Here is a 14,400-nt window from a genome sequence, read left to right as displayed (position 1 = left end):
GTCCATTAAGCTCTGAAAGCGTTCTCCAAGCCTGCAGCCCACTGGGAAAATGCCGGCGAGGTTGAATGGCCTGTCCAAGCCTGGTGGCAAGTCGGAAATAGCACAACATACTTAGGTGTTTTGCGAGGAATTTCTGGATAAATAAATAATACAGCATACAGCATGGAATAATAAATAAACAATGAATGAAAATTTAGAAACACCACTAATAATTCCAAAATCCCTTGAAATATTGCTGTAGTTTTTCTTTGATAAGTCACAATCTTGGAGTAATCACAGAGTGCTATCACTTGTTATGCATGAGTTAATTGAAGCCACAAAGGTAGGCTGCTGCTCTACGGATTTAAACGTTTATTATATATATATCTTCTTTTTTTCAATTAAAAAAAAATATCTAACAATTCCGCTGGCTCCACAGGAGGCTCCAGACGCAGACCAATGTTCCTACCACCTCTAGGGGCATTTCGGCAATCTACAATGCTACTATAGCTGAGAACAATAAACATCATGCCTAATAAAGTGGAAAGAAATGGTCCAATCATCAATTTACAATTATTTAGTTAATGACTACTGAGTTTATATAGTGTGATAATGACCTCAGAAAAGAAATATCCTATAGCTTCCAATGACCCATTCACTTAGCTGGAAAACAGTGAGGAAGAAGTAAACATCAAAAAGAGTGCTGAAAAAAACATTTGAGGTCAAACAGGTGAGTTTTGAGTCATTTTGTAAATCTCACATGGCCCGTTTCTGCTCTTAGGGAATCTAGCATAATATTTTAGAACTTCATAATGATAACTGAAAGCATACAACCTTCTATCCTAGATTTTCTGAACTTGCATGTCCTTAACAGATGTTAGGAAGGGGATCTGAGAATACTAGCAGGGGTGTATTGTGAAATCAAAGTAGACATGATGCCTCCCTCTAGAGCAGTAAAGAGTTTTATGACATAAACAGAGGGCCTTGAACAGGCTTCCATTTCCGATTGGTAGCCAGAGAAGTTTGGTAAGGTGATTTGAGATGGGAGCTTAATGATTCAGGCCTCAAACTAGTCTCACAGCAGTATGTTGTACTACTTCGAGACTCTGAATAACATATTTGAGGAGACCAATCAGTAGTGCATTGTGTTATGATCTACTGTTGCCTTTCCCCTTGCCTATGTATCTCTTCTCTACTTCTCAGCCAGAATGAGTGTTGGTGTGCTTGAAGATGTCTGGAATGTTGGATGATTGATGATGTAGTGGAATGATGGGTGCCTGGTGAGGTTGTGAGTGTCAGTTGGAGTGTGCAGGCTGAACAGGACAGAGGCTGATCCTGGTGGGGCATCACCTGGACTTTACATGCATGACAATTCATAATGCCAATTAAATCACACACCTAGAATCAGAATGAAAGAGTTCCAAGAAAAGCATTAGGCTTAGGCAGTACTTGAATATTCAAGTCAAACATTACATAAGTAAAACCAGAAAAGCTTCGTATGACTCATATCAAGGTAAAACACAGAGAAGCTTCAAGTCAAACATTTCAAAAGTAAAACCAGAGAAGCTTCGCAAGAAGGTGTCTTCTCCAACACAGTCTCATCAGGGATAACCTTTAAGAGAAGCTTCGTAAGAAGGCGTCTTCTCCTAACAGTCCAACAGGGAAAACCTTTCACCCGGACAGGTGAAAAACTCATATAAGGTACACACAGAGAAGCTTCATAAGAAGGTGTCTTCTCCTATCTTAGCTTTAGGCAATGCCGCCCAGCTATGTTGCGACTGCAGTTTTTAGAGTCTGAATGTATTTGTTATCATGTCGTCAATTTTTTAAAATGTATTTTTAAACATCTGTAGAGTATGCTTCTTACTTATGAATTGGATAATTTATTATCGTTGTCCAGACAGTGATCATCAATGCTAGTGTGGAAAGTTTATTTTTAAATTGTAATGATCGTGTATTACTTGTTAATATGTTTTTTATCTGATTGTAACACTGCTTTTATGGTTTTCTATTCTGCAAAAACGAATAAAGAAATATATATATATATATATATATATATATATTATTTTATTTGTGTTTTGGTTTCCTTAGGAAGGGGGGTGTGTTATGATCTACTGTTGCCTTTCCCCTTGCCTATGTATCTCTTCTCTACTGCTCAGCCAGAATGAGTGTTGGTGTGCTTGGAGATGTCTGAAATGTTGGATTATATTCCAGTAACTTATCTGTAACTGTCATCTTATCAATAAATCTACAACATACCTATACATGATCTGGCTACCGAAGATCTTTTATTTACAACACATTGCAATAATCCCAAGCAAAATAAAATCAATGCATGAATAAACTGGATGTTGCAGGAAATAGTGGTATCATTTTCCAGATGACTTTTAAAAGGAACATGCATGAGGTAACTGTTTTATTTAAATGTGACTTGAAAGTCAGATCAAGGTCAAGTGTGACTCCTAAGTTTCCAGCCTGGGGAACTGGAGCTGGTAGTGTAACCAGTTTTGCTGACCATCATGCATATCTCCATAATAATTAATTTCCAAAAATGACCACTCTTTTCCCCCATTTAAGGTATGGCATTGCTCCTCATTCAGACAGTTAAATCCGCTATCCACGCAGATAACTGTTGTGGATCACCATCCAATCTTAACATGAGTTGGGTGTCATCTGCATAAGCAAAGACATTTTGATAAAAAAAGAGTCAATCAGCGTCCCCAAAATAGCGACATAAATTGGAGAAGGTCAGGTTCCATGCCGATGACCTTACTGAGTGTCGTCTCTGTACTCAGGCCTTTTCTAAACCCGACTGAGCTGGGTGAAGGAGATGATTAGAGTAAAGAAATGTGCATAGTTAAGTGTTTCCCACTGATTCTGTGATTTTAGTTAGCCATAATAAGGGGTTCTAAAGACAGTTTCTTTAGGAGTATGGTAACCAAAGGTTCTTTCCAGACAGGGTGAACAATCCCCTTATGAAAGGAGAAGTTACAAAGTTCTGTAAACACTGGTAACAGTGTGTTTGTAACTTCTTTTTAAAACGTACATCTCGGCATGGATCGGCTGGAAAGGCGACCTAATATTGGCCCAAATATTCCAAGTATCATCCATAAGAGACCGGATTGAAACGGAATGTCATTGTTAGCTGGCCTTTCATCCTGAGCTAAATATGCTAACAGTTTAGTGATCTTTTCTTGGAAGAAGTTTGCTATGTTATTACATAGTTCTGGTGAGGGGCTGATGTGGCACGTGGCAGCTTCCGGGTGGGCCAGACTTTTGTACATTTGAAAGATCTCTTAGGTGGGATTTTTGTATTCTTTTATTTGACGATGGTTTTAGTGCTCTCCACAGGTGTTTACGAGCTTTCTACATTACCCCAATTGAGCTTTATAGAGCTGGCAACTCTCTTTCGTTCCTATTTTTCATCACCTTCTCACATGTTTTACATGATTGTGTGGTAATTACACGTTTTTCATTGTACCAAGGTACTTAGGGTGATGGTTTTATTGGTACCAGCTGTTTAGGATTGAAGTTAAAAATATCTGTGACCTGAATGGGATCTGACTGCTTGAGTTTTGGAGTAGAGTTTTGTAGGCACAAGTCCCAATCTTAAATGTTTATTTTTTTCCAGAACAATTTCAGGTCGCACTACTTGTAAGCTGGCAACACCGAAACGCATAATTCACACAAATGTGTAAACAATTATTAAAATATTGCACGTAATCTATTCCAAACATTTAAGCAATATATACACAAATCACTAACGGACACATGTTCTCATTCACATGATGGTATTTAAGGCTAGTTACATATTTTGATGAAGCACCAAATCCCAGAATAATGGGACCATATATACAGGTGAAAGAAATATTGTTTTTAGTCTGCTCCTAAACTTTTCAAGTGACTATTCTGCTCTGAGTGAGTGTGAGAACTGATTCCAGGCGTGTCCCTCTACTCCCAAAAGATCTGACACCAAAACCCAAAATTACAGAACTTTGACATGGAAAAAAGGTTTCAAGTTCCATTGTGGGACATATGGGCTGATTCGCATTGCCATGGAAGAGTAGACCTTTCCACTTACTGTTGAGCAAACCGACTTAAGGATCTTGACGTGCATTCTTTTGTCCAATAAGACTGCCAAGTTAATGGGGACAGCACTTCCACAAATGTTTGACCCGTAAATGTATGGAAATCATTTCTTAACTTTCGAGAGGTAGTGCCTACTCACGCCACCTCAGACTTAGTAGCTCACATGGATGTTAAACATTTCTGGAACCCGTGTTTGCAGTATGGAATTACATTTGCAATACTGATGTTAACCTAGTGGACTCTCCTTAGGTATTCTGTTTGCATTATGCATTATTATGGCATATGTTTCTTGCATCACAGGTCACGTTTTTGTACACTATTTTTAGGCCCTCTACCCTAAAAGTAAGCAACAGCTTAATTTGAAAATAATTAACCTCTTCAATGCTCATGACAAGCCCATCTTGTAATGAGTCACAGTGGAGCTGTGATCATGACGAGTTGGGCTCGTCATAACTGCTGCAGTCCGCCTACGCGCGATTGATTCCCCGCCTGTGCGGGGGAATTAATCAGTGAGCGGAGTCATGAGGAGCCCAGCTCGTCATGAACACAGCTCCACTGTGACTCATGACGAGCTGGGCTCGACACGAGCACCGCGGCGCCGCCCCCCTCCTTCCCCCTGCAGCGAAGGGGTTAACACACCCTCTGTCATGAGGAGAGCATGAAAAGCCCATTGATGGAAGTTGGGTTCATGCATTTTATTCTGTTTTGATGGGGAGCCTCCTCACAGGTGGCCACACAATGGAAAGTCCTGTGCCGCCAAGACAATAGAGAAGTGTGGCGAACACTCTTCCTGGAAACAATGCAACTGCTGCAGCTAAGGTTCTGAGAATCCCATGAACCTGGTGACTGCTTCTCAGATTGCTAGGTGTTCTAAGTCTCTTTGTGCTTTCACTGCTACCTGATTGTTCGTGAAGGTTCTTTCTCCTTACTTAACAGTAATGATTGGGTACCCCTTTCAATATTGAGTAGACAGTGCAGTTCCAAAGACCAAAGCAATAGTGATACGGAGAGAAAGTTACTTTCTGGAGTGATTTTATGAGTGCGGTTTAGTGCATGTTACTATCATTCCCTATTTTGAAGATTTGTATTCTTCGCTTAGTTTCATCATTTCCAATTTTACCAAAACAGTGGTTGTTTTGTGTGTCTAAAATCACAACCAAATAACTGTATTTTCACACCACTGTTGAAAAATTGAAACATGAAAATGTTGAATGAGAAAATAAGATGCAGCACTGAAGGAAAAGACAATGAAAATGTATCTAAATGATCAGAGTCAATCATTTTTCATTGTATGTGGAGGGGAGAGGACAAACACACAGTGATATGTGATCTAGATGCATGGGTTTTCATAGTCAAGGGTTTCAGGATATACAAGGCAGTCTACCTCATATCCCTCTGCCAAAAGCAGGCGTGGTTAAGTATTTAAATGAGTGGCCAATACCCCCAAATAGGACCTGCCTCCTCTAACACACAGGATCAGCTGTAAGAAGGATCCCCAAGTTGAGGCACTAGTCACACCACAGCTTTTCCATACTGTGCTACAGGAACTGCCCTGCTGGCCTTTATTTTTCCACTCTGACCCGGAAAGTGCAGCTTCCACTCAGCTCCAGAGACCTATAACCACTTTGATGTACACCTCTGCGGCACTATATTTGGTACTGAGCTCTGGCCTGCCTCTCATCTTGGCAGGTTCCATTAGCCATCAGATTCAATGGGCCCCCAATCAGGAATCACTGGCTTTGCGCTCTTTCTGGGCCCAGGTCTGCTTATCTCTATGTCGGCCGGGTAATGCAGCGCCAGAGTCAACTCCCCAACTCTAGTATAAGTAGGGTTTCAATAGTGACCTTCGCAGAGTGCAGCTGATGAATATTAAAGGATAGTTTGTCATTGGAAGATAGGTCATTAGAAGGAGCAAAATACTGCAGCTGCTTAGCCCATCACCAGTTGATCCCCTCAGCTCCTCCCCCCCCCCCCCCCGGCAATATACTCTCATGAGGTTGAAACGTGTACACTTTGCAGCTGCATGTGTTCTGCTAAACGCGGTATGACATTCTTCAGCAGCACTTTTGATTTCTTCACTGACTTTTATTTGTTCACAGAGTTTTTGTCCGAAGACCTGTGTATTGCAGATTGCACTTTACACAGCAAGGAACGTTCCTTACTGTCAGACACATTCCAGGGATGTGTTTCAGCATGAAGTTTGCAATCCTCCAACAGCTGCCTGCTAAAAGACCTGAAAGTCAGGAAGACACATGGGAGGCGTTCTTTAAAACTATCTCAACCAAGCTTTTGATCTCTATTTCTGTTTTAATCAGAAACATACAAAATCATTTTACATTTTAAAAATGTTTGAAATCTTTTTTCGATGCTTGATTGCTAATATATTTTGATCCATATAACCAGCGGTTTGCTTAGTGCGAAGATATCCATATTATTGTGGTGAACGCTGTTCTAAATAAAAGCTGTTAAAAAAAGAACATTAACATGCAAAATTAAAACATTAGGAACTTATTAAAAGATCTTTAAGTTGCCCACACAAATTTGACTAAAGGTCTATCGAGAACAATGTAGAAATAAAAGCAGAAGTAACACACATCTTTCTTACCTCTGGGCGACCTTCATAATAAGTTAATTTTGAGCTCGTAAGTACGAAAAATCGCTCCTTGTAATTTAATGGGGATGTCCTTTTCTTTTGTTGTGATCTTTTAATCAGGTTCTCCTCAATAATAATCTCCAGATTCATCTTGACCTCCTTATCGCTGTTTCTCCAGCCATTGAAAATACTACCCGCCAATCTAAAGGAAAAATAGCTGCAACGTTATCTTTCTGGTTAAGAGGATGAAGACTGCAACATGTTTATCTTTAAAGTTTTATAAGACATGTCATTCATCATCCACATCTGTCATTCAAAATAAAGCTTGGAACCCAGAGCCTTTGAAGTCTCTTAGAAAATACTAAATCAAATAAAAGAAGATAGTGTGGTGATATGACAATATTACAAACATATTTTAGTTGTCCAACTCTTTCACCTACAGCAGAAGAATGTGGTTGTACAACAGCACAAAGTACTAAAGTACTTTACCGACAGAGTTTATTGAAACTACCACTGCATGAATGCAGTTAAGTTTCAGCTTGATTAGAGCTATCTGAAAAAACTCATGTTATCAATGTTTCAATAAAAGAACAATAGAAGCTAAAAGAGAGAGAGAGAAAGCAAGAGATCGTGAAAAATCTAGGGTCCACACAAAGAACAAGTATAGCAAATGAGTCACACCCATTCAGCAGGAGAATGGTAGGGGTGTAGAATGTAGCCATTTGTGCATCGTGGAGCACATTGTTACATATATATTACTAAAGCATGGTGTGGTAGCATACCGTCATTTACAGACACCACATTTTCCACTGAAATGTCCACAAAATTTGCACTGATATGCAGTTTTATGTGCTAAAACTATATGTTGCACAATCTATATTGTATGGGAATCAGTTTTCAGCACATATTTACTAATCGCACATCAGAAAGTAGTGTTCAGATTTGTTTTGATACTATTAAAATATTTGCTTCCAACATATTTCAGAGTTACGAAGAAAGTGCTTAATTTGTACGTTCCTAACTGCACGTATATGGTACAGTTATTTTACAAACATTTAAATGCTGTGGGTTTGAAAAAAATGATATCCTACATCCTTTCCTTTCACACTTCCTGTACCCCAGCAAGATTGACAAACAGTTCACTTTACAAAATCATCTAACTTTGTAATCCGACAGTTACAAATAAACATCAATCTCCATATTAAAAGAATAAGCAGCAATTCATCAGAATACATATCCTGACATTTTACCTCTGTCTTTGAATGCACAGCAAATGTGACAATACAAAAATACAATGTAAAGGCATCTTTATTGCTCATTTATCTTCTGAGCTCCAGCATGGCTATTTTGGGGGTGCCACAAAGCACTCCCTCCCTGCCCCCCTGCACCTCTACCCAGCTCCTATGTGGCTACAGCGTACCATTTATGTCTACATTAGGTTTTGGTGATGCATTATCAAATAGCCCTTTCGTTAGACTGTGTGTGCTCTTTGATGTATTTACTTGACTTACACCATGGTATTTTATTCACTGGTTTATGGCTTTTGTTTAGGAAGTGCTTGTTGTCCGGTTGCCTTGTCCTGTCATAAATACAATGTGGCATTCAATAATCATCCTTATTTGTTCATTTGTTTTACTTTGTGGTCCACATAGGATGCTGTTGGAGGTACAGCTTTTTGGTTCACGTAAGGAAGTTGAGCACATACATAGGTGGTCTTAAAAATGCAAAACAAATACTGGCATTTTCCCAAAGGTAAATATAATTCAATATTTTGATGTGTATGTCTTTAACAGTCACCACTAACAAAGTAAATTTGACTTTTGGACCTGTTTTCATAAAACTCATTTTTAGCTTAACACTGCATATGAAGCCTGCTCAGCAATAGGGTCCCACTCCCTCCTTCAATTTTGCTGTTCCCCAAGATGTTGCTTCAAATGTAGTGTTTTCAAGCACCATGACAGCAGTTTTAATGCTGTTGTTGTGAGGCAGGTTACTGATGTTGTATTGTAGTTGTAGAGATGTATATGTATTGTAGTTCTGTAATTCGAATTCTTCAGCTGTATTTCTGTACTATTAGTATTGTAGCAGTTCTTCTGTGGTGGTGGTATCTCCCTAGCTGTAGTGAGGTAGTAGTTTAGCTGTGGTGGTGCACTGCACTGTGGTGTTGTAGTCGGCAGTTCTGTAGTTTTGCGGCTTTAATAGTGTAGCTGTCGCACTATAGCTGTTGAGCTTTGTTGTGATTGTGAACTTGGTGCTATTGTTTTGTTGTATTGCAATCTGCTCTTTGGTTTCCCGCTCCTTAATCCTCCAGAACTGGGAGTCGGAGAATGTCCCTTACCAACTCGAATGGGTAAATAAAATGAAACAAACAATGGTATTTGAAGAAGCATATGCTATGAGGGTGGGTGCTACAAGAAAATTCGAAGTTGTTTGGAAGTATTTTAAGAATTTAGAAATTATGGCATGAATAGAAATTTTAAAGATCTTGCACTCTAAACACTTTGATGGTTTAGCACGTTGGACATTTTGTCTGCAGAAAAAGCACACATAAAGCACTAGAGCACTTAGGCACTTTTCTGCACTTTTTCGAATAGTGTAGGGAGATCGTCCCTGAGTACTGTAGCACTAAGCACTTTAGCATTTTAATAGAAAACTTATTTAGTTGTAAGCAGTTTAAGATGCTGCCTTTTCACTGTAGTAACATTGATTTTGAATATGTTTTGCTATTTTGATCCTTGTTGGTTTTATAGCTAATTTAAAGTAGGCTTAGTGAATGTAAAATGATTAGTTTAATGTCCTGATGATAATTGTTTGTAAAATGTCAATTTTTGCTTTGCTCAATAAAAAATATTTTAAAATAATTGTTACATAAGACCATGAAGCTAGAGTGCCTAGGCTAGCAACTCCCTTTAGAATGTTTGTTAATGGGGAAATCCAAAGAGAAGGATCATGTTTTAAAATGTCACATGAAACCCCATCAAGACCCAGTGCACTGCTGATGGGGCACGTTTTCCAAAACTGCCGGTAAGACATGGAAATCAATTACCAGGCAGTCAGGATATCTTGCTATGTTGTTAGTGCAAACTTCCGGCTCCCCCTTAGGTCCTGGATCAGAATGGCCCTTAGTGAAATTAATAAACCAAATATTGGGTGGGAATAAAATGTCCAGTACCAAAGCAGGGCCTTCCTTAAAATGGGAGGAGTTAATGACCTGCCAGAAAGCTCTATGGTCTTCACATTTACTAGCCACAAGGAGCAAACCACAGACCTCCTTTCTTATACCTTCCTTTCTCTTGCCCACAGCCTTCTTATATTGTGTCCAACAGAGACACATCTGCTCAGAAATTCTTGGTACTACCTAAATGCTTTGATCTGTTTAGCAGAAAAGACTGAAACACTGCCTTGATTTACAATTTACCGCTTTGGCCGCCACAAGTGTGGCAGGGTATGCTCAGACGTGAGTCCCTTGCTCACTTTGCCACTGGATTCAAGCAAGCCGGGCTGAAGACGGCTGGAATGCCAGAAACCGGTCCTCGGAAGCTTGTTTTCGGTCCAGGGAAGGCATGGCTTGGCAGTTCGGGCTGGACTGTTCCCATGAGGCACAGGGTCAGACTGATTTACATATAGCCATGTCTCAACTGGGGTGGCAGAGTGGGCTAAAGAACGGTGATGGATTAAACCCAGATCTTTTGACTGGGTGTGAGTGTTTGATTGGTTCAGATGCTCCGTCCATCACCACCCCCTTTTGTACCGCTTTGGCCGCCATAAGTGTGGCAGGGTATGCTCAGACGTGAGTCCCTTGCTCACTTTGCCACTGGATTCAAGCAAGCCGGGCTGAAGACGGCTGGAATGCCAGAAACCAGTCCTCGGAAGCTTGTTTCCGGTCCAGGGAAGGCATGGCTTGGCAGTTCGGGCTGGACTGTTCCCATGAGGCACAGGGTCAGACTGATTTACATATAGCCATGTCTGAACTGGGGTGGCAGAGTGGGCTAAAGAACAGTGATGGATTAAACCCAGATCTTTTGACTGGGTGTGAGTGTTTGATTGGTTCAGATGCTCCGTCCATCACCACCCCCCTTTTGTACCGCCTTGATTTACAATGTCGGCAAGACGCTGTAAAAGTATATCATGGGACACAGTGTCGAAAGCTGCTGACGAATCAAGGAGAATTAAAACAGCATTATTGCCTTCATCAAGAGTGATTTTTATCGACTCTGACACTTTAAGGACAGCTGACAGCTAACTCAGTTGAGTGCTGAAGTCTAAAACCAGATTTAAATGGATGAAGGAGTGTGAAGCTTTCTGAGTAATCCATTAATTGTGCATTGGTTTGAATTTGGGAAGTATCGGCTGTTGGATTTATAATCAGAGGTTTACCCATAGCCAACTTCCACCTATCTGGCACTAAGGAGAAGCTTGAGGACAAATTCAGACTAGCTTTCAGAGTGGGGGGTTATAATGTCAATAGCTTTCCTAAGAATTGACGGAGGACAGGGCTCTAAAGGAGAGCCGGATTCACAGTGCATAATAGCAACTTCAGATTTTTGTAATGTAATCGGTTGAAAATTCAAGAAAGCGGTTGCGGAATTAGGTAAGGTAGACACAGAAGATCCCTATCACACTACTGCATGTTGCTAGTTGCTGATGAAATACTGTCTGGATAGCCTCTATCTTCTTTTCAAATAAGTCAGACAATTGGTTACATAAATGTTGAGAGGGCTGGGTCTTCGTAGAACAAGCTTTAGGATGAAGAAATCCTTTCACAATCTAAAAAATCTCGTGCTGTGCATTTTTAGCTGATGCAGTTTTGGTAGTAAAATACACTTTTTTGCTTCCTTTATGGATTTATGGTAGCTTTTAATAGCTAATTTATAGCTGTCCCTAACCTCCAGGAGATAACGAGATTTCCATTTTCTCTCTAGTCTTTTACAAGCTCATTTCTCCTCTGCAAGTGCTGGAGAGAACCAGGGGGCAGAAGCCAAATGGTGTTTCTGCTTTTGACGACTCACATCATCTACTGCATCAAGGAGCCATTTATTAAAACTGTCCAGGCCCTTGTCTAATGCCTTCATTACCATTCAGGGGAGAGGGAGTCAGATGTAGGCTAAAACTGGGTTCCTGCACTTTATTATTATGGTAAAAGTTATGATTATACCAATTAATTAGTCAAAGTGATGCTGAATTCCATTCACAAAAGATGAAAATTTGGTGAGGCAGGAAAGCCCAAATGACTCTTCCCAGAAATACAACAGAGACAAAGAGACCAGGTGCTAGTGAGCTCCGCAGGGGAAAATAGTTGGTAAGACCATGTAAAGTTTTGTGAATATCAATTTTCAGACAAGAACCAGCCAATATGGGTTCTGTAAAATGGCACCCGGACCAACAACATGCCAAGGGATAAAGGTATAGGCCGGTTTACCATTCAAACTACAGGTATTATCAGGAAGAGAATGTGAGACACGGGTATTGGATCCCACAGTTTAAGGCATGAATTTGCTTAATTGTGATAGGCCTTTCACAGGTGTGCTCTGAAGCTCACAATGTGGTTGTCAGATGACTGGCTCAAGCCCGGTTAGAGCTGGAAAGAAATTCCTTGTTGGAATGGATGAGCACGATTAAGCAACGACCCCTCTATCTACCACTAACAAACAGGCAGCATCATGGCCGGTAATTCTTAAGTGTGGTGGATAGAAAAACCCAAGGGGGAGTGCCTCAAGTGTACTGTAAGCCAAAAAGAGATGGTTCAACCTGGGCAGTAAATTAATTACAACATTTTCACTCCGGAAATTGATACTAACATAATAATAGGGATCAGATTTGGGGGGGTGGCTCACCCATGAAATTCTCTGTACCATGATGAACTAATTTTGAAGTGAAAACATATCCCCCCACCCCTTTGAGCCAGTGAGTAACTATGTTAAGTAACTTTTGATAAGTCTCCCACAAGCCCTGGCCAAGCAATGCTGCCTCTTTCAAGAAAATGATGAACGGGGTTGCCTCTGGTGGTAATCGCAGTACACATTGGGATTTCACTGGCAATGGTGAAGTTCATGTGGTTCGAGAGGAACCCAGGCAAAAAGCATTCTGATGTAGTGACATGTTGTCCACAGGAACAGCAGTAGTAGGATCGTCTATACCACCTAAACCCTGCATTCAATCACTTAGTGTTGACGTAGAGGTGTCCATCTTACTTATAGTTGGGCGTGGGCATTGCATGGCATTTAAAACAGAAATAAAACCCTCAACTGCCCCAAGCCTTTTGTTAATAGAGGCCATAAATCCATAAATACATCTCCCCATGGTCTAAAATTTGGAGCAGAGGTCGGAACAAAGGGCAGCAATATCCCTATCCCCTCCTTCCACGCCAGAGGCAACAGTGACACCTGTAGTATGGTTATTAGATTCTAACGATGTCGCATTGGAAGCCTGTTCACCCTTGCTGCGTGTCCCACATCTAGCATCCTTCTTCTTTTTGGCTGGTGGTGGTAAACAGAGAGAGTCAATGTCATCCTTTAAGGCCTCCCCCAGCATAGCACCCAATGAACGGTCAGAATGACAACAATCCATCGCCACAGCGCATGCAGGGGCTGCCCCCACAAGTGAACCTAGAGCCTCAGTTGAAAGGATGGTTGAACGGAAAGTGAAACTGTTCTGGAAGTTGACAGATCTTCTATTAGCAACTTGCTAAGTAAAAAATAGACGCTCCTCATCAGAGTCTATCAGTTTATCGAGCACCCCGTGGCATTGCTAAGAAACTTTGCAGTAGAGTTAGAAACACACTGATCCTTACTTGCAATAGCTGATAATTGTCTTTAGGCCATAGTTCAGCTGCAATAATGAGACGGACACCTCAGATGAAAGGATAGATGGGAAGCCGCAACTCTCAGTTTATCGAGCACCCCTTATGGGTGCAGGCAGGCCAACTTTTGCTGGGGCAAATCCAGCACCATGGGATATTCCAAGCCCTTTTCAAGCACAGTGTGCATTGGAGCCTCTCCTTCTCAGGGCTTTGTGGGCTGATGTCTTCTGGGCAAAGAAGTCCTCATTCAGTCTGCAGGCATCACTGTAGTGTGTTGGAACCCCTCCTCTTCCTGCTCATGGCTCTGTGGGCTCATGTCTTGTGGGAAATGCACACCCTCGCTCAGTTTGCAGGCATCCCACGTTGCAGGATATTACAAGCGCTTTCAAAGTGCATTGTGCAATGGAGACCACCCACTTCGTCCACCGGCTCGTCAATATGCATGAGGTAAGTTGCAAATTGCTACTCACCATGATTGGTGGTCATCAAAGGGATAGTGTCCTGCTGAGGGCTGCAGCTCTTTGTCCTTAAAGGAAAATGGGCTGAATTTATTTTCATTTTGTTAAAGTTTGTTTAGGAATTCACACTGGTCCCCTGGACACCTCTGTCCATTCCAGACATATCTGCTTTTCACAGTCACACTTTTGCGGATAGGTTACCACCTCCTTTGATCAGTTGGTAACTTATTATTGGGTTGCAACCAAAACTACAGTCACAGACCATTGACATACACCACTGTGCTCCACAGTTTGGCAGGGATCCCTTAAACAGACCTCTTTTAAAAGCTTTTCTAAACACATTTAGCATTTGAGTAATTTGTTGCTGAATTGCTAAATGGGTTTAGTATATTAAAAAAGGCATTAGCAGTTGCGAAGCATGTGAATCGCAGGCTCTGTGACCACTAAATGGTTTCATACATCTGGACGTAAAATATTTGTTC

At 40.9% G+C, this 14,400-nt stretch overlaps 1 protein-coding gene across 1 annotated transcript in view; it reads right to left on the bottom strand.

Annotated features, from left to right (window-relative positions):
• The window catches only part of TEC (tec protein tyrosine kinase), a 589,535-nt gene that overhangs the window by 324,729 nt on the left and 250,406 nt on the right, over window positions 1–14,400 (bottom strand). Inside the window, exon 3 of the mRNA XM_078678221.1 lies at window positions 6,674–6,863. Coding sequence (XP_078534347.1) covers window positions 6,674–6,863 — 190 coding nt within the window. The remainder of the gene's footprint in view (window positions 1–6,673; window positions 6,864–14,400) is intronic.

The sequence above is a fragment of the Lissotriton helveticus genome, chromosome 2_2 (assembly GCF_964261635.1).
Source record: "Lissotriton helveticus chromosome 2_2, aLisHel1.1, whole genome shotgun sequence".
In the NCBI taxonomy this organism is placed as follows: domain Eukaryota; kingdom Metazoa; phylum Chordata; class Amphibia; order Caudata; family Salamandridae; genus Lissotriton; species Lissotriton helveticus.
The sequence above is the reverse complement of the archived record's forward strand: the minus strand, read 5'-3'. Positions and strand labels throughout refer to the sequence as shown.